We start from the raw sequence: 21,032 nt of genomic DNA, 5'->3' as shown, positions 1-21,032 counted from the left end.
TCACAGGAGCGATTATCAAACAAAATTTGACACCGAGCCACATAAGGAGATATTAGGACAGGTGACCAAAAGCTTGGTCAAAGAGGTAGGTTTTAAGGAGCATCTTAAAGGAGGAGAGAGAGGCAGAGAGGAGGAGAGGTTTAGGGAGGGAATTCCAGAGCTTAGGACCTACGCAGCTGAAAACACGGCCACCAATGATGGAGTGATTAAAATCAGGGATGCGCAAGAGGCCAGAAATGGAGGAGCGCAGAGATCTGGGAGGGTTGTAGGGCTGGAGGAGGTTACAGAGATAGGGAGGGGCGAGGCCATGAGGGATTTGAACACATTAAAGTCGAGGCGTTGTCAGACAGGGAGCCAATGTAGATCAGCGAGCACAGGGGTGGTGGGTGAACGGGTGCGAGTTAGGATACGGGCAGCAGCGTTTTGGATGAGCTCAAGTTTATGGAGGTGGAAGGTGGGAGGCCGGCCAGGAGGGCATTAGAATAGATGGCCGATCTAATCTCACCAGTTTTCCCCCGGGCAGGTTAGTTTAAAATTACCCCCAAATATCTTTTTTTCAATTTTCTCCTTTGCATCCATTGCACAGCACAGAGTTTACACAAATTGCGTCAATTCCTCACCTTTCATTATGTAACAAATACAATGAGAAACAGTCTGGTAATATCATAAACTAATGAAACACAAAGGATATTATTGAGAACCAGTGTAATAGCCTGTGGCGTTTATAAATATAAACTTTTTTTTATTTAGAAGATACCGAGAGAGTTAAAAGAGAGACTTCAGAAACCCACTCCCTAGCTCCACTGACTGGCCAGAGTCTGCACCTACACTGTTACAGACAACTGTTTACATACAAGATTTCCATTCTAGATGGTTACACAGTCAGTTCTAATATTAAATGATCGCATAAAAGCATGACCAAAAATTGTGACAATCGGAAGTGTCTGAATACACAAGATATTTTAATAATATATAGATTTTAAACAACAATTGGTCCTCTTAATCAAGTTTATGGATCTCAGGTGAGTTTATCTGTAGTCTTTGTTTTAATATGTAGTTTATAATAATTATTATACTTACTCATGATGGATATATTGAATGCACTGCATATTATGCATCTGTTGAATAAATTTGGTTACGTCATTGCACAAAGCTAATTAATACCAATCAGCCCATCAAGTCTGTGCTGGCTCTTTCCTGGAACAATCCCACTGCACTCGCACTCTCCCCACAGCTCTGTATTTTTTCTGCTTCAAATATTTACCTACTTTTCTCTCAAGATACAACCGTCTCTGCTTCAATCAATCCCACGCTCCAACAACCCTCTTTGTAAAGAAATTTCTCCCAACCTCTCTCCTCACTTTCTTAATGATCATTTAAGTCGATGATCCCCCCCCCCTCGTCACTGATTCCCCAACCAGAGGAAACAATCTTTTATTTATCCAACTTGTCAAAACTCTTCATAATTTTACATCATTGGGAATTTTTACTCTTGGGTTTCATGGTCATTTAAAGGTTACTTTAGAAAATGCTGTTTTGTAAACAATTTTACATTCTGGGTGTGTATAAACTAGGATTGTGACTGAGCTCGGTGAAGCTCATAATAACCACAGTGGAAGGTGAGAATGAGGCACGACAGAAATTTGCAGAATAAGAGGTGCCCAGGAGTGTGTTCTAAACGGGTCACAGAATTGAATGTTCCCAATGATACCCAAACCATTGAGAGTAACGATGCATTTATACTGGGTTTAATGTTGCTGCCCAGTGCATGAGTCTCCTGCAGCTGGTGGCCATTCGGTAATGCCAGCCACTCAGAAAGCACGGTAAACAGGTCCACCAAAAGCACCAACCCCTGACCAAAACTAATATAAACGCAGCTTAAAGGCAGAGTGACTGACACTTCATAAGAACACCAGCCACTTTTTAAAATACTAATTCTCGGGATGTGGGCATCGTTGGCAAGGCCAACATTTATTGCCCATCACTAATTGCCCTGAGAAGGTGGTGGTGGGCCGTCTTCTTGAACCGCTGGGTAGCAGGTTTGATACAACTGAGTGGGCAGCTAGGCCCACTTCAAACGGCAGATAAGTATTAATCATATTGGTGTGGGACTGGAGTCACATATAGGCCCAGACTGGGTAAGGACGGCAGGTTTCCTTCCCTAAAGGACAATGGTGAACCATTTCTTACAACAATCCGACAGCTTCACGGTCATTTTTACTGATACCAGCTTTTTATTTCCAATTCTAAATTCAAATTCTCAAACTGCCATGGTAGGATTTAAAATCACGTTTTCTGAATTACTAGTCCAGTAACATAACCACCACACCAGTCTACCACTATTGCACTTACTGGGGGAGATTTTCAGCATGCCGACCGGGCGTTAAATTTACGTTGCAGATCAACCGGCCGTTACAGAATTGAAAATCGGGCGGTTTCTATAACGCCAGTTTTAAGCAAGCTGAAAATCTCCCCCATTATATCCAAATTCCTGTTCCGTTTTGCTCTCGTGTCTCAGGTTTTAGGTGTTTGAGCGTCTGCTTGGCTCAGCCAGTCAGACGGTCCTGGGTTCAAGTCCCAATTCCAAGACTTGAGTCCATAATCCAGATGACACTCCAGTGCTGCATTATCAGAGGTTTGGGCGAAACATTAAAAGAATCCTCTCTCTGCCTGTTGTAAAAGAAGAGAGTTTAGTTTCACAGACATGACTGTCTTGTTAATATATATAAATTGTTTTATTTTAAGTGAAGTTCAGTTTCCATGAACGTGGGTGAACTCACTCGAAACGAGCGTGTCCGACATCTTTCTTAGTTTCCTCTTTTTGCCATTCACTAGGATTCTTCCGTCGCAGTATCACTAAGAACGCGGTGTATAAGTGTAAGAACGGAGGGAACTGTGAGATGGACATGTACATGCGACGAAAGTGTCAGGAGTGTCGCCTGAGGAAGTGCAAGGAAGTGGGGATGTTAGCTGAATGTGAGTATCTCAGCGTGTTCACCACAGCAATCCAAACATGCCCAGAGGAACGTCCTTACACACATCAACAATCCAAACATGCCCAGAGGAACGTCCTTACACACATCAACAATCCAAACATGCCCAGAGGAACGTCCTTACACACATCAACAATCCAAACATGCCCAGAGGAACGTCCTTACACACATCAACAATCCAAACATGCCCAGAGGAACGTCCTTACACACATCAACAATCCAAACATGCCCAGAGGAACGTCCTTACACACATCAACAATCCAAACATGCCCAGAGGAACGTCCTTACACACATCAACAATCCAAACATGCCCAGAGGAACGTCCTTACACACATCAACAATCCAAACATGCCCAGAGGAACGTCCTTACACACATCAACAATCCAAACATGCCCAGAGGAACGTCCTTACACACATCAACAATCCAAACATGCCCAGAGGAACGTCCTTACACACATCAACAATCCAAACATGCCCAGAGGAACATCCTTACACACGTCAACAATCCAAACATGCCCAGAGGAACGTCCTTACACACGTCAACAATCCAAACATGCCCAGAGGAACGTCCTTACACACATCAACAATCCAAACATGCCCAGAGGAACGTCCTTACACACATCAACAATCCAAACATGCCCAGAGGAACGTCCTTACACACGTCAACAATCCAAACATGCCCAGAGGAACGTCCTTACACACATCAACAATCCAAACATGCCCAGAGGATCGTCCTTACACACATCAACAATCCAAACATGCCCAGAGGAACGTCCTTACACACATCAACAATCCAAACATGCCCAGAGGAACGTCCTTACACACATCAACAATCCAAACATGCCCAGAGGAACATCCTTACACACGTCAACAATCCAAACATGCCCAGAGGAACGTCCTTACACACGTCAACAATCCAAACATGCCCAGAGGATCGTCCTTACACACATCAACAATCCAAACATGCCCAGAGGAACGTCCTTACACATGTCAACAATCCAAACATGCCCAGAGGAACGTCCTTACACATGTCAACAATCCAAACATGCCCAGAGGATCGTCCTTACACACATCAACAATCCAAACATGCCCAGAGGAACGTCCTTACACACGTCAACAATCCAAACATGCCCAGAGGAACGTCCTTACACATGTCAACAATCCAAACATGCCCAGAGGAACATCCTTACACACGTCAACAATCCAAACATGCCCAGAGGAACAACTTGCATTTATATAGCACCTTTGACGTAGTAAAATGTCCCAAGGCGCTTCACAGGAGCATCACCAGACACAATTTGACAACGAGCCACATGAAGAGACGGTCTCGGGCCTCTCTGTTCGGGATGCGTTGTTTGCGTTGAGCCGAGACTGGGCCCAAAAACAGGCTCAGACTAATTTCCACCCCATATTATTTACCTTAATAGTTAATGTTCACGTCCCGCAAATGAAAATAAAGATCATGAGGCCACGACAAGTTATGAAATTGAATTCAATAGATCTGGTCATTTTTGGCTTGGCACCAGAAAAATGACCATGAAACCCAATGGGTCCTCTAATGTCCTTCAGGGAAGGGGACCTGTCACCCCTAGCTGGTCTGGGCCTACCTGTGACTCCAGTCCCACCCGATGTGATTAAGTCTCGATACTCCCTGAAGCGGCCTAGATCTCTTAAAACACACACTGATAAAGTATTCTTACTGCATTAGGGGATCTGTGTAAACACAGTTCTAACTTTCTCTAAACCATACTCTTCAAACCTCGAATTTTACTTCCTTATTGAGCCACTCTTCTTAGTCACAGAATAAAAACTAGTTTCAATGGTTTTGCCTCCTCAGTTCATGTGACTGAATGCAAAAAAAAGGGAATGTTCTGTTTGTGCCATTTTTACTTGGGCATCGGAATCAAACCAGAGATAGGAAACAGGGAGACTTGATCGAAAGGTTACAGCACTCAGATTGGATGGGTGTGAACTACACTTTCAGAAAGGTCACCACCTATGGTGTTTCTGGCTGTCAACACACTGTGAAGGATTCACCATTAAGGAGAGACACTATCACCACTTGCCTGTGACTGATGTCAGTTATGAACCTCAGGGCTAATTGTTCAGTGTACTTTCATTTTATCATTGTAAAAATCACGATATTTCCCTGTCGCAGACTAAGCTTACTCATGACTGCGCGTAATTAAAGAGCTAGTTATATTAAATTTGAACCTGCATTTCGAAGGATAGCAGATGCAATAAATAAAAAAATCTGGCTCCAGGCCAAAGGGATGAAAGATGTCACTCGCACTGAGAGAGAAGTCTATGATTTAGTGCCCCCAGCCTGAGTTGCTCCTAGCTCTTCAATTGGTCATATCTCCTCCAATCCCATTTCTCCACCCTTATCTGTAATCTTTTATAGTCTCCCTTTTTAAGTATGGAAATAAATTCCCTTTTGAATCTAGGGGAATCAAGGGATATGGGGATCGGGTGTGAAAGTGGAGTTGAGGTCAAAGATCAGCCATGATCTGATTGGATGGCGGAGCAGGCTCGAGGGGCCGTGGGGCCGACTCCTGCTCCTATTCCTTATGTTCTTATGAATGAAGTTACAGGAACTGAATTCCCTCTCAATTTAATACTGGGAAGCTGACCTAACATAGGAACTACCCCAGAGGATTATGGATGCTCAGTCTTTGAGTATATTGAAGACTTGAGATCGATGGATATTTGGACACTAAGGGAATCAAAGGAAATGGGGACAGGGCGGGAAAGTGGAGTTGAGGTCAAAGATCAGCCATGATCTGATTGGATGGCGGAGCAGGCTCGAGAGGCCGTTTGGCCAACTCCTGCTCCTATTAAGGGCTGGGGGTGGGCTTTGGGGGCGGGGCCAGTTTATGCCCCTCCTCCTTTCCCCCATCAACACTTGCGTTGGACCTGGGGTTGGGAGCATAATGTGTTACAAACGAGGAAAATACATCCCAGGTGTCTAACATCACTAGCAGTTTCGGCAGGTAGGGAGAGGCGGCAGCTGTGGCTCAGTGGGTTGTGCTCTTGCGTCTGAGTCAGAAAGTTGTGGGTTCAGTTCCTACTCTAGAGACTTGAGCACATAATCCACACTTACATTCCCAGTGTAGCACTGAGGGAGTGCTGTGCTGTCAGAGGTACTGTCTTTTGGATGAGCTGTAAAGCTCAGGTGGGTCTAAAGGATCCCATGGCAGTGGTTTCAAAGAACAGCAGGGGAGTTCTCTCTGGTGTCCTGGCCAATATTTATCGCTCAACCGCATTTGTAGGCCCTTATTGCCCTGTTAACCCCGATTTTCCTGTGTGAAAATCGGCCCCAACTAGTGTGAACAGCACGTTATCACAGGGTGGGTCCAGGTTGATTAAATCACTTCCACATAGACAGCATAGAAGGAGGCCATTCAGCCCATTGTGCCTGTGCTGGCTCTTTGGTAGAGCTATCCAGTTAGTCCCACTCCCTTGCTATTTCCCCACAGCCCTGCAAATTTTCTCCCTTCAAGTATTTATCCAATTCCCTTTTGAAAGTTATTATTGAATCTGCTTCCACCGCCCTTTCAGGCAGTGAATTCCAGATCATCACAACTCGCTGCGTAAAAAAATTTCTCCTCATGCCGCCTCTGGTTCTTTTGCTGATCAACTTAAATCTGTGTCCTCTGGTTACCGACCCTTCTGCCACTGGAAACAGTTTCTCCTTATTTACTCTATCAAAACCGTTCTTGATTTTGAACACCTCTATTAAATCTCCCCTTAACCTTCTCTGCTCTCAGGAGAACAATCCCAGCATCTCCAGTCTCTCCACGTAATTGAAGTCCCTCATCTGTGGCAAATTGGGGTACAGCCACCTCTGTATAACACTATCAAATATCACTTTTACCTCATATTGTTAGACAAGCAAAGTATAGCCCCCGGACATCACCCAGAATGAAAGGTGTGACCGAGAGACCCTTTCCCCCATTGCCCTGAAGGGACATTGTGTAGAGAGCTTGGTAGAATCAAGATTTCATTTCCAGCAAGGTTTAAAGGTCAGTAATAGTCAAGAGCTGGAAGGCTGATGCAGGCTGGGACAAATTAAAGCCCGTGTCAGATCAAAAGGACATGATGAGTGATGCTGTGCTATTCCAGGACACTGAGCAATGGAAACATTGAGTTTCTGATTGGGCAGCTCAAGTTGCTCATGAATTGAACATCAGTGTTATTTATAAATATTGTAAAGACGCGACTATCCCAACGCTCTCCTGGCCAGCCTCCCATCTTTAACCCTACATAAACTTCAGCTCATCCAAAACTCTGCTGCCTGTATCCTAACTCGCACCAAGTCCCGTTCACCCATCACCCCCTGAGCTCGCTGACCTACATTGGCTCCCGGTCCGGCAACGCCCAAAATTTAAAATTCTCATCCTCCTGTTCAAATCCCTCCCTGGCCTCGCCCCTCCCTATCTCTGTCACCTCCTCCAGCCCTTCAACCCTCTGAGATCTCTGCGCTCCTCCAATTCTGGCCTCTTGCGCGTCCCCGATTTCCTTCACTCCACCATTGGCGGCCGTGCCTTCAGCTGCCTAGGCCCTGAGCTCTGGAATTTCCTCCCTAAACCTCTCTGCCTCTCTCTCCTCCTTTAAGATGCTCCTTAAAACCTATCTCGTTGACCAAGCCTGCCCTAATATCTCCTTATGTGGCTCGGTGTCAAATTTTGTTTGATAATCGCTCCTGTGAAGCGCCTTGGGACGTTTTACTACGTTAAAGGCGCTGTATAAATGCAAGTCGTTGTTGTTATCCCACAGTCTCAACCAATTGACAGGTTTAAATAAACGGGTGTGTTTATTGTAGGAACTTTTATCAAAGAACCATTGAGGGCAATTTCCGATTCCAGTGTAGATCGTCGGGCGGTGAGTGCTGTGCTCGCCCTCAGGAGCCCTGAGAGGTTCGACCTACTTTCATGGTCGTGCTTCATTTGCATGAGGCGCGGAACGCGCTGCTTATTGGCAGCTCGCTGATCCGGAGACGGGGCATCAGACGGAGGAGCTGATTTTGAACAACAGCTTGCATTTATATAAACGCCTTTAACGTAGTAAAACATCCCAAGGCGCTTCACAGGAGAGATTATCAAACAAAATTTGACACCGAGCCACATAAGGAGATATTAGGACAGGTGACCAAAAGCTTGGTCAAAGAGGTAGGTTTTAAGGAGCATCTTAAAGGAGGAGAGAGAGCCGGAGAGGTTTAGGGAGGGAATTTTTAAAAAATTTATTCGTTCATGGGATGTGGGCGTCGCTGGCGAGGCCGGCATTTATTGCCCATCCCTAATTGCCCTTGAGAAGGTGGTGGTGAGCCGCCTTCTTGAACCGTTGCAGTCCGTGTGGTGACGGTTCTCCCACAGTGCTGTTAGGAAGGGAGTTCCAGGATTTTGACCCAGCGACGATGAAGGAACGGCGATATATTTCCAAGTCGGGATGGTGTGTGACTTGGAGGGGAACGTGCAGGTGGTGTTGTTCCCATGTGCCTGCTGCTCATGTCCTTCTCGGTGGTAGAGATTGCGGGTTTGGGAGGTGCTGTTGAAGAAGCCTTGGCGAGTTGCTGCAGTGCATCCTGTGGATGGTACACACTGCAGCCACAGTGCACCGGTGGTGAAGGGAGTGAATGTTTAGGGTGGTGGATGGGGTGCCAATCAAGCGGGCTGCTTTATCCAGAGCTTAGGGCCCAGGCAGCTGAACGCACGGCCGCCAATAGTGGAGCGATTAAAATCGGGGATGAGCAAGAGGCCAGAATTGGAGGAGCGCCGAGATCTCAGAGGTTTGTAGGGCTGGAGGAGGTTGTTACAGGGATAGGGAGGGGCAAGGCCATGGAGTGATTTGAAAACAAGGTTGAGAATTTTAAAATCGAGGCGTTCCTGGACCGGGAGCCGGGGACAGGGATTGAGGCTACATCACTGGGAACGCCGAATCGTTCCCGTAAAACCTTTCAGTGAAACTGTGTAACCCAGGAATAACTTTCTCTCTCTCCAGGTCTATTAACAGAAATTCAGTGTAAATCAAAGCGACTGAGGAAAAACCCACTGCTGCCTTCAGATCAGCCAAGCAGAGAAGCTGTTGAGGGAGTTGATTCCAAACAAGTGACGTCCACAACGAGATACAGCAAAGTAAAAATATTCACCGTTTTGCATTTTTAATGTGCCATTCAGATTTTTTAACCCACGCAAGTATTAAAAAATACAATGGCCCCGATTTTAAAGGGGTGGGTGGTGGGGAGCGGGTACATTCAGCCCGATCCCCAAAGCGGGGAGGCGTACTCAGACAGTCCGGGGACATGGAGGCCCGGCCGATCTTAAAGGCCGGGCCTCATTTAAATAAAAGTTCCCGGAGTCGCTCGCACAATACCTGGACTGTCCACTACCTGGCCGGGGGGGGGGGGGCGGCGGGAGCGGGAATTTGGCAACGGGAGGCCTCAGCCGGGGACATGTGGGAACGGTCAGGTTATTTAATCTCTGCTTGGTACTCTGTGTCGCAGATTTTAACACCTGTCTGGACTTTATTAACACCTGGGTTGTATTTGTGGGTTTTTTCCCAAAAGGATCCGTTTTGACTTCCTCAATGGACTTTTTCCAATAATAACTACCATTATAAACGGTGCATAATTTTAATCACATAGTGTACTTTCAAACCAGATGAACAAGGAACGTAGGAATTGCTAGACGAGAAAAAGACCATCTAGTTCACCCTCTAGCATCCTGGGTAGTCGCATGATGCAACAATAATTGAGTTGTTGACTAATCAGAGCAATCAATCTCTATCGATTAGTCTACAACAGACCCAGACATGAGGCGAGGAAAACCCCCAGTGGTGGAGAGCTTTGGGAACCAGAGGTCCAAAGACACCTGTTCCTCCCGAGCCTGTTACACTCACCACAAGTCATGTCTCAAATTACTCCTAAGCACAGAATTTACATTCGTACATAATGTAATAACGTGACAATCTAGACAAACCTAAATCATTCTTTGTTTAAGGTTTGAGTTGAGGTTCTGATCATGTATCCCTGTTTCTGTCACCCCAGCAGAAAATAGAGTTTACACAGAAGCAACAAGACCTCCTGAGGCACGTCCTAGATGCGTTTTCCAAGTACCGTGTCCCTCAAGAGGTGACCAAGAAACTAGTAAGTATTGAAAAAAAGACCTTGCATTTATTTTGCGCCTTTCACATCCTCAGGATGCCCTTTAGTGTCATAGCCCTACCCCCACTCCCAGTGTGGGTCACAGAATGGCCCTATAGTGTTATAGCCCTACCCCCACTCCCAGTGTGGGTCACAGAATGGGCCCTATAGTGTTATAGCCCTACCCCCACTCCCAGTGTGGGTCACAGAATGGGCCCTATAATGTTATAGCCCTATCTCTGACCCATGCTCCAATCTAGTGAAACTCAAACCCGGGAGAGGAGCCGCACAAAATGACCTTAAATATGTTCACAAGGCCAATTTTATCTTTTATTAAATGTGACAGCCTGGAATGTTTCTGCTCGTCCTGTGTAAAATAAAAGTATCATTGGATTCTGCGAGTGGCTTTCACCATGACCTGCGAGTGACCTTGACCCACGAGTGACCATGACCAGTGAGTGACCATGACCTGCGAGTGACCATGACCCATGAGTGACCTTGACCGGCTTGTGACCTTGACCCGCGAGTGACCTTGACCCGTGAGTGACCATGACCAGCGAGTGACCATGACCCGCGAGTGACCATGACCAGCGAGTGACCATGACCCGCGAGTGACCTTGACCCGTGAGTGACCTTGACCCGCGAGTGACCATGACCAGCGAGTGACCATGACCGGCATGTGACCTTGACCCGTGAGTGGCGTTGATCGTGACCCGCGAGTGACCATGACCCGCGAGTGACCATGACCCGTGAGTGACCTTGACCCACGAGTGACCATGACCCGCGAGTGACCATGACCAGCGAGTGACCTTGACCAGTGAGTGGCCTTGACCCGCGAGTGACCTTGACCAGCGAGTGACCATGACCCGTGAGTGACCATGACCAGCGAGTGACCATGACCGGCATGTGACTTTGATCGGTGTGTGACCATGACCCGTGAGTGACCATGACCAGCGAGTGGCATTGACCTTGACCCATGAGTGGCGTGGCATTGACTGCCCTGCTTGTGTTTTTGCAGCTTGAACAGCGATGCAGCGCTGAGGAAAACTTCCTGCTTCTCACGGAAACGGCGACCAGCCATGTTCAAGTGCTTGTGGAATTCACCAAAAAGTTGCCCGGTAAGTGACATGGATTGTTAGTTCTATCCGTTTAAAAAACAATAGTTCTTTGGATGTGGGCATCGCTGGCAATTTATTGCCCTCCCCTAGTTGCCCTGAGAAGGTGGTGGTGGGCTGCCTTCTTTGTGGTGGTTTGATACAACTGAGTAGCTTGCTAGGCCACTTCAGAGGGCAGTTAAGAGTCAACCACATTGGTGTGGGACTGGAGTCACGTATAGGCCCAGACCGGGTAAGGACGGCAGGTTTCCTTCCCTGAAGGACATTAGTGAACCAGTTGGGTTTTCACGAAGCTCCATTGGTTTCAGAGAAGTTTTAAAATCGAAGCACGCCAGCAGGTGGACAGCACCATCCCATAATATTTTTCTCCCCAAAGGATAGTGGACAAATTAAAAGGGAGGTTCGAAATACTTTTGTTGAACGGACAATGATTGGAATGTCTGATTCTCTGCCACAAACCACTGCTGAAACAAAGTTTGTAATCTGTCTTAATAGACAGTTGCCTGAAAAGGAAGACATTAATTAATATGGCTAGTGAGCGGGAATGTGGGATTAGAGTAGGGAGCTTCTTTGGAGAAAAGTGCAGTGTTGATGGGCCAATTGGCCTGTTTCTGAAACATTTTATGATTCTACCATGGGAACACCATCACCTCCAAGTTCCCCTCCGAGCCACAGACTTGGAAATATATCGGCCGTTCCTTCATCGTCGCTGGGTCAAAATCCTGGAACTCCCTTCCTAACAGCACTGTGGGAGAACCTTCACCACACGGACTGCAGCGGTTCAAGAAGGCGGCTCACCACCACCTTCTCAAGGGGCAACTAGGGATGGGCAATAAATGCCGGCCTTGCCAGCGATGTTCATATCATAAGAACATACCAATTGAAAAAAATTCAATGATTCTAAGAGAAAGGAGTTGATTTGGGATCAATTGGTACCTTTATATAAAAAAAGAGCTGGATCAATATCATATTGAGAAAGGGGATTGGGGGATATTAACAGCACTGGGAGGGGAACAAAATGAATGTCCCCATGTAGGGGATGAACAGATGGTGTGGGAGGGCTTCCACAATACAATAATCAGACATGGACTCTGGATGGAGTGGGATTGATGGGGGTGCAGGAGGGGGAATTGCTTGCACACATACTAGAGACTGAGTACAGAGCAGCACTGGCACAGACTGAGGAGCAGGTCCATCTACCTACTTCCTATTGGCTCGGGAATGGTGTGTCCTACAGTGCAAAATAGGAATCATGAGACGAGAAAAGACTGAGGTCCATCGAGTTTGTGGTAGTCGCTTGATAGAACGATAATGGAATTGTTGGCTAATCACATCAATCAATCTCCATCATTGAATCTACAACAGACCCAGACATGAGGCGAGAAAAACCCCCAGTGATGGAGAGCTTTGGGAACCAAAGGGAAGTGGAAATCTGGAACTTTCTTCCCCCAAAAAGTTGTTGAGGCTGGGGGTCAATTGAAAATTTCAAAACTCAGATTTTTTTGTTAAGCAAGGGGTATTAAGGGTTCTAGAACCAAGGCGGATAGATGGAGTTAAGATACAGATCAGCCTTGATCTAAATGAATGACGGAACTGGCTCGAGGGGCTGAATGGCCTCCTCCTGTTCTTATGTTCCTATAAGTCCAAAGTTACCTGTTCCTCCCTAGCCTGTTACACTTACCACAAGTCAGGACTCAAATTATTCACATACTGTATCCCTAAATATTACTTTAAGAAAGAAACCTGTCTTATTTGCATTTGAATGAATCAGTATTACCTGCTTCCATCGTCTTCCTCGGGAGCCCGTTCCGTAGATTGAGCACTCGCTCGCTGAGATATTGCAATAAGAAGTGGCCAAGGACTCCGAAGATGATGGGGTAACTCTCTGGCTCTGCTTTCTCGTTAGGTTTTCAGACCCTGGACCACGAGGATCAGATCGCCTTACTGAAGGGTTCTGCTGTGGAAGCTATGTTTCTCCGCTCAGCCCAGATATTCAGCAGGAAGATTCCTTGTCAACAAAGTGAGTTGCTGGAAGATCGAATCCGTCACAGTGGTAAGTACAAAAAAACACGGAAACACAGGGGCACATATTGATATAATCGGATGGGCAGTACAGTCGATGCTGATTCTTGTATAAATGCTTAATGTGCTCGTACTTAATGTAAGAAAGAACTTGTACTTTTATAGTACCTTATCTTGTCCTCAGGACATCCCAAAGCACTTTGCAGCCAATTAATTTTATAGAAGGAGATGTCAGAATCATAGAGCCATAGAAATTTACAGCACAGAAGGAGGCCATTCAGCCCATTGTCAGTGGGTCACACCCTTGCCTCTGAGTCAGAAGGTCGTGGGTTCAAGCCCCCGCTCCAGGGACTTGAGCACAAAATCCAGGCTGACGCTCCCAGTGGCAGTACTGAGGGAGTGCTGCACTGTTGGAGGTGCCGTCTTTTGGATGAGACTTAAACTGTCTGGTTGGCCGTGTGGTTGATAGTGAGGAGGAAAGCTGTAGACTGCAGGAAGATATCAATGGACTGGTCAGGTGGGCAGAAAAGTGGCAAATGGAATTCAATCCAGAGAAGTGTGAGGTAATGCATTTGAGGAGGGAAAACAAGGCAAGGGAGTACACAATAAATGGGAGGATACTGAGAGGTGTAGAGGAAGAGAGGGACCTTGGAGTGCATGTCCATAGATCCCTGAAGGTAGCAGGACAGGTAGATAAGGTGGTTAAGAAGGCATATGGAGTACTTTCCTTTATTAGCCGAGGCACAGAATATAAGAGCAGGGAGGTTATGCTGGAACTGTATAAAACATTGGTTAGGCCACAGCTAGAGTACTGCGTACAGTTCTGGTCACCACATTACAGGAAGGATGTAATTGCACTAGAGAGGGTACAGAGGAGATTTACGAAGATGTTGCCAGGACTGGAGAATTTTAGCTATGAGGAAAGATTGGATAGGCTGGGGTTGTTCTCTTTGGAACAGAGGAGGCTGAGGGGAGATTTAATTGAGGTGTATAAAATTATGAGGGGCCGAGATAGAAACATAGAAAATAGGAGCAGGAGTAGGCCATTCAGCCCTTCCAGCCTGCTCCGCCATTCAATATGATCATGGCTGATCCTCTATCTCAATACCATATTCCTGCTCTCTCCCCATTCTTTTTGATGTCTTTTGTGTCTAGAAATCTATCTAGCTCCATCCTATCTAGATAGAGTGGATAGGAAGGACCTATTTCCCTTAACAGAGAGGTCAATAGCCAGGGGGCTTAGATTTAAAGTCATTGGTAGAAGGATTTGAGGGAAGTTGAGGAGAAATGTTTTCACCCAGAGGGTGGCGGGGGTCTGGAACTCACTGCCTGAAAGGGTGGTAGAGGCAGAAACCCTCAACTCATTTAAAAATACTTGGATGTGCACTTAAGGAATGGCTTCCTTCTGTGCCGTAAATTTTTATGATCCTATGAAACCGAGGCCCAGTCTGCCCTCTCAGGTGGACATGAAAGATCCCACTGCCACTGTTTCAAAGAAGAGCAGGGGAGTTCTCGCCGGAGTCCTGGGCCAATATTTATCCCTCAACCAACACCTAAAAACAGATTATCTGGTCATTATCATTTTGCTGTTTGTGGGATCTTGCTGTGCGCAAATTGGCTGCTGCGTTTCCTACATTACAACAGTGACTACACTTCAAAAGTAATTCATTGGCTGTAAAGCGCTTTGGGACATCCTGAGGTTGTGAAAGTTGCTATACAAATGCAAGTTCTTTCTTTTCACTGCATGGCACAGTGAGACAGTGTGACAGTGCATCAGTGGGACAGTGTGACAGTGAGACAGTGAGACAGTGCGACAGTGAGACAGTGTGACAGTGTGACAGTGCGTCAGTGTGACAGTGTGACAGTGCGTCAGTGGGACAGTGAGACAGTGTGTCAGTGGGACAGTGTGACAGTGTGACAGTGCGTCAGTGTGACAGTGTGACAGTGCGTCAGTGGGACAGTGGGACAGTGGGACAGTGCGTCAGTGGGACATTGTGACAGTGTGACAGTGGGACAGTGTGACAGTGCATCAGTGGGACAGTGTGACAGTGTGACAGTGCGTCAGTGTGACAGTGTGTCAGTGGGACAGTGTGACAGTGCATCAGTGTGACAGTGTGACAGTGCGTCAGTGGGACAGTGCATCAGTGGGACAGTGTGACAGTGGGACAGTGTGACAGTGTGACAGTGCGTCAGTGGGACAGTGCGTCAGTGGGACAGTGTGACAGTGGGACAGTGCATCAGTGGGAAAGTGTGACAGTGGGACAGTGCGTCAGTGTGACAGTGTGACAGTGCGTCAGTGGGACAGTGCATCAGTGGGAAAGTGTGACAGTGCATCAGTGGGACAGTGTGACAGTGCGTCAGTGTGACAGTGTGACAGTGCGTCAGTGTGACAGTGTGACAGTGCGTCAGTGGGACAGTGCGTCAGTGTGACAGTGGGACAGTGCTTCAGTGGGACAGTGCATCAGTGTGACAGTGCGTCAGTGGGACAGTGCGTCAGTGGGACAGTGCGTCAGTGGGACAGTGTGACAGTGCGTCAGTGTGACAGTGTGTCAGTGGGAAAGTGTGACAGTGCGTCAGTGGGACAGTGCATCAGTGGGACAGTGTGACAGTGCGTCAGTGGGACAGTGCGTCAGTGTGACAGTGGGACAGTGCTTCAGTGTGACAGTGCGTCAGTGTGACAGTGCGTCAGTGGGACAGTGTGACAGTGTGACAGTGCTTCAGTGTGACAGTGCGTCAGTGGGACAGTGCGTCAGTGGGACAGTGTGACAGTGCGTCAGTGTGACAGTGCGTCAGTGTGACAGTGCGTCAGTGGGACAGTGTGACAGTGCTTCAGTGTGACAGTGCGTCAGTGTGACAGTGCATCAGTGGGACAGTGTGACAGTGCGTCAGTGTGACAGTGCTTCAGTGTGACAGTGCGTCAGTGGGACAGTGCGTCAGTGGGACAATGCGTCAGTGGGACAGTGCTTCAGTATGACAGTGCGTCAGTGTGACAGTGTGACAGTGCGTCAGTGTGACAGTGCGTCAGTGGGACAGTGTGACAGTGTGACAGTGCGTCAGTGTGACAGTGCGTCAGTGGGACAGTGTGACAGTGTGACAGTGCTTCAGTGTGACAGTGCGTCAGTGGGACAGTGCGTCAGTGGGACAGTGTGACAGTGCGTCAGTGTGACAGTGCGTCAATGGGACAGTGCGTCAGTGGGACAGTGCTTCAGTGTGACAGTGCGTCAGTGTGACAGTGTGACAGTGCGTCAGTGTGACAGTGCGTCAGTGGGACAGTGTGACAGTGTGACAGTGTGACAGTGCGTCAGTGGGACAGTGTGACAGTGTGACAGTGCGTCAGTGGGACAGTGTGACAGTGGGACAGTGCGTCAGTGGGACAGTGTGACAGTGTGACAGTGGGACAGTGTGACAGTGCGTCAGTGGGACAGTGTGACAGTGTGACAGTGTGACAGTGCGTCAGTGGGACAGTGTGACAGTGTGACAGTGCGTCAGTGGGACAGTGTGACAGTGTGACAGTGTGACAGTGCGTCAGTGGGACAGTGCGTCATGGTACAGTGTGACAGTGTGACAGTGTGACAGTGCGTCAGTGGGACAGTGTGACAGTGTGACAGTGGGACAGTGTGTCAGTGCGTCAGTGTGACAGTGCATCAGTGGGACAGTGTGACAGTGCGTCAGTGTGACAGTGCTTCAGTGTGACAGTGCGTCAGTGGGACAGTGCGTCAGTGGGACAATGCGTCAGTGGGACAGTGCTTCAGTATGACAGTGCGTCAGTGTGACAGTGTGACAGTGCGTCAGTGTGACAGTGCGTCAGTGGGACAGTGTGACAGTGTGACAGTGCGTCAGTGTGACAGTGCGTCAGTGGGACAGTGTGACAGTGTGACAGTGCTTCAGTGTGACAGTGCGTCAGTGCGACAGTGCGTCAGTGGGACAGTGTGACAGTGCGTCAGTGTGACAGTGCGTCAATGGGACAGTGCGTCAGTGGGACAGTGCTTCAGTGTGACAGTGCGTCAGTGTGACAGTGTGACAGTGCGTCAGTGTGACAGTGCGTCAGTGGGACAGTGTGACAGTGTGACAGTGTGACAGTGCGTCAGTGGGACAGTGTGACAGTGTGACAGTGCGTCAGTGGGACAGTGTGACAGTGGGACAGTGCGTCAGTGGGACAGTGTGACAGTGTGACAGTGGGACAGTGTGACAGTGCGTCAGTGGGACAGTGTGACAGTGTGACAGTGTGACAGTGCGTCAGTGGGACAGTGTGACAGTGTGACAGTGCGTCAGTGGGACAGTGTGACAGTGTGACAGTGTGACAGTGCGTCAGTGGGACAGTGCGTCATGGTACAGTGTGACAGTGTGACAGTGTGACAGTGCGTCAGTGGGACAGTGTGACAGTGTGACAGTGGGACAGTGTGTCAGTGCGTCAGTGGGACAGTGTGACAGTGTGACAGTGTGACAGTGCGTCAGTGGGACAGTGGGACAGTGGGACAGTGGGACAGTGGGACAGTGTGACAGTGCATCAGTGGGACAGTGTGACAGTGTGACAGTGTGACAGTGCGTCAGTGGGACATTGTGACAGTGTGACAGTGGGACAGTGGGACAGTGCGTCAGTGGGACAGTGCATCAGTGGGACAGTGTGACAGTGTGACAGTGCGTCAGTGGGACATTGTGACAGTGTGACAGTGCGTCAGTGGGACATTGTGACAGTGTGACAGTGTGACAGTGTGACAGTGCGTCAGTGGGACAGTGCGTCAGTGGGACATTGTGACAGTGTGACAGTGGGACAGTGGGACAGTGCGTCAGTGGGACAGAGGGACAGTGCGTCAGTGGGACAGTGCGTCAGTGGGACATTGTGACAATGGGACAGTGGGACAGTGTGACAGTGGGACAGTGGGACAGTGCGTCAGTGGGACAGTGTGACAGTGGGACAGTGCGTCAGTGGGACAGTGCGACAGTGTAACAGTGCGTCAGTGGGACAGTGCGTCAGTGGGACAGTGGGACAGTGTAACAGTGCGTCAGTGTGACAGTGCGTCAGTGGGACAGTGCGTCAGTGGGACAGTGGGACAGTGCGTCAGTGGGACAGTGTGACAGTGTGACAGTGTAACAGTGCGTCAGTGGGACAGTGCATCAGTGTGACAGTGTGACAGTGCGTCAGTGGGACAGTGGGACATTGTGACAGTGTGACAGTGCGTCAGTGGGACAGTGTAACAGTGCGTCAGTGGGACAGTGTGACAGTGTGACAGTGCGTCAGTGGGACAGTGCGTCAGTGGGACAGTGCATCAGTGGGACAGTGTGACAGTGTGACAGTGCGTCAGTGGGACAGTGCATCAGTGGGACATTGTGACAGTGTGACAGTGCGTCAGTGGGACAGTGTGACAGTGTGACAGTGTGTCAGTGGGACATTGTGACAGTGTGACAGTGCAACAGTGGGACAGTGTGACAGTGTGACAGTGCGTCAGTGGGACAGTGCGTCAGTGGGACAGTGCGTCAGTGGGACATTGTGACAGTGTGACAGTGCGTCAGTGGGACAGTGTGACAGTGGGACAGTGCGTCAGTGGGACAGTGCGTCAGTGGTACATTGTGACAGTGTGACAGTGCGTCAGTGGGACAGTGTGACAGTGTGACAGTGCGTCAGTGGGACAGTGTGACAGTGTGACAGTGCGTCAGTGGGACAGTGTGACAGTGCGTCAGTGGGACAGTGTGACAGTGTGACAGTGTGTCAGTGGGACAGTGTGACTGTGTGACAGTGCGTCAGTGGGACAGTGCGTCAGTGGGACATTGTGACAGTGTGACAGTGGGACAGTGTGACAGTGTGACAGTGCGTCAGTGGGACAGTGTGACAGTGTGACAGTGTGACAGTGCGTCAGTGGGACATTGTGACAGTGCGTCAGTGGGACATTGTGACAGTGTGACAGTGCGTCAGTGGGACAGTGCGTCAGTGGGACATTGTGACAGTGGGACAGTGCATCAGTGGGACATTGTGACAGTGTGACAGTGCGTCAGTGGGACAGTGCGTCAGTGTGACAGTGCGTCAGTGGGACATTGTGACAGTGTGACAGTGCGTCAGTGGGACAGTGTGACAGTGTGACAGTGCGTCAATGGGACAGTGTGACAGTGTGACAGTGCGTCAGTGGGACATTGTGACAGTGTGACAGTGGGACAGTGCGTCAGTGGGACAGTGCGTCAGTGGGACATTGTGACAGTGTGACAGTGCGTCAGTGGGACATTGTGACAGTGCGTCAGTGGGACAGTGTGACAGTGCGTCAGTGGGACAGTGCGTCAGTGGGACAGTGTGACAGTGTGACAGTTCGTCAGTGGGACATTGTGACAGTGTGACAGTGCGTCAGTGGGACATTGTGACAGTGTGACAGTGCGTCAGTGGGACAGTGTGACAGTGCGTCAGTGGGACAGTGCGTCAGTGGGACAGTGTGACAGTGTGACAGTGCGTCAGTGGGACAGTGCGTTAGTGGGACAGTGTGACAGTGTGACAGTGTGTCAGTGGGATATTGTGACAGTGTGACAGTGCGTCAGTGGGACATTGTGACAGTGTGACAGTGCGTCAGTGGGACATTGTGACAGTGTGACAGTGCGTCAGTGGGACAGTGCATCAGTGGGACAGTGCGTCAGTGGGACATTGTGACAGTGTGACAGTGCGTCAGTGGGACAGTGCGTCAGTGGGACAGTGCGTCAGTGGGACAGTGTGACAGTGTGACAGTGCGTCAGTGGGACAGTGCGTCAGTGGGACAGTGTGACAGTGTGACAGTGCGTCAGTGGGACAGTGCGTCAGTGGGACAGTGTGACTGTGTGACAGTGGGACATTGTGACAGTGTGACAGTGCGTCAGTGGGACAGTGCGTCAGTGGGACAGTGCGTCAGTGGGACAGTGTTACAGTGTGACAGTGTGTCAGTGGGATATTGTGACAGTGTGACATTGTGACAGTGCGTCAGTGGGACATTGTGACAGTGTGACAGTGCGTCAGTGGGACAGTGCGTCAGTGGGACAGTGTGACAGTGTGACATTGTGTCAGTGGGATATTGTGACAGTATGACAGTGGGACAGTGTGACAGTGCGTCAGTGGGACAGTGTGACAGTGCGTCAGTGGGACAGTGCGTCAGTGGGACATTGTGACAGTGGGACAGTGCGTCAGTGGGACAGTGTGACAGTGTGACAGTGCGTCAGTGGGACAGTGCGTCAGTGGGACAGTGTGACAGTGTGACAGTGTGTCAGTGGGATATTGTGACAGTGTGACAGTGCGTCAGTGGGACATTGTGACAGTGTGACAGTGCGTCAGTGGGACAGTGTGACAGTGCGTCAGTGGGACAGTGCGTCAGTGGGACATTGTGACAGTGGGACAGTGCGTCAGTGGGACAGTGTGACAGTGTGACAGTGCGTCAGTGGGACATTGTGACAGTGTGACAGTGCGTCAGTGTGACAGTGTGACAGTGCGTCAGTGGGACAGTGCGTCAGTGTGACAGTGGGACAGTGCTTCAGTGGGACAGTGCATCAGTGTGACAGTGCGTCAGTGGGACAGTGCGTCAGTGGGACAGTGCGTCAGTGGGACAGTGTGACAGTGCGTCAGTGTGACAGTGTGTCAGTGGGAAAGTGTGACAGTGCGTCAGTGGGACAGTGCATCAGTGGGACAGTGTGACAGTGCGTCAGTGGGACAGTGCGTCAGTGTGACAGTGGGACAGTGCTTCAGTGTGACAGTGCGTCAGTGTGACAGTGCGTCAGTGGGACAGTGTGACAGTGTGACAGTGCTTCAGTGTGACAGTG

The 21,032-nt window shown here is 49.0% G+C and overlaps 1 protein-coding gene across 6 annotated transcripts in view; it reads left to right on the top strand.

Moving 5' to 3' along the window:
• nr1h4 (nuclear receptor subfamily 1, group H, member 4) overlaps positions 1–21,032 on the top strand; it is an 89,472-nt gene that overhangs the window by 33,725 nt on the left and 34,715 nt on the right. For 5 of the 6 annotated variants that reach the window (XM_067999228.1, XM_067999231.1, XM_067999230.1 and 2 more), the window contains 5 exons: positions 2,836–2,976; positions 8,994–9,127; positions 10,039–10,137; positions 11,153–11,252; positions 13,156–13,302. In XM_067999228.1, coding sequence (XP_067855329.1) covers positions 2,836–2,976; positions 8,994–9,127; positions 10,039–10,137; positions 11,153–11,252; positions 13,156–13,302 — 621 coding nt within the window. The remainder of the gene's footprint in view (positions 1–2,835; positions 2,977–8,993; positions 9,128–10,038; positions 10,138–11,152; positions 11,253–13,155; positions 13,303–21,032) is intronic. The other variant, XM_067999229.1, reaches the window with a different exon arrangement.

This window comes from Heptranchias perlo, chromosome 18, assembly GCF_035084215.1.
Source record: "Heptranchias perlo isolate sHepPer1 chromosome 18, sHepPer1.hap1, whole genome shotgun sequence".
Classification (NCBI taxonomy): Eukaryota; Metazoa; Chordata; class Chondrichthyes; order Hexanchiformes; family Hexanchidae; genus Heptranchias; species Heptranchias perlo.
The sequence above is the reverse complement of the archived record's forward strand: the minus strand, read 5'-3'. Positions and strand labels throughout refer to the sequence as shown.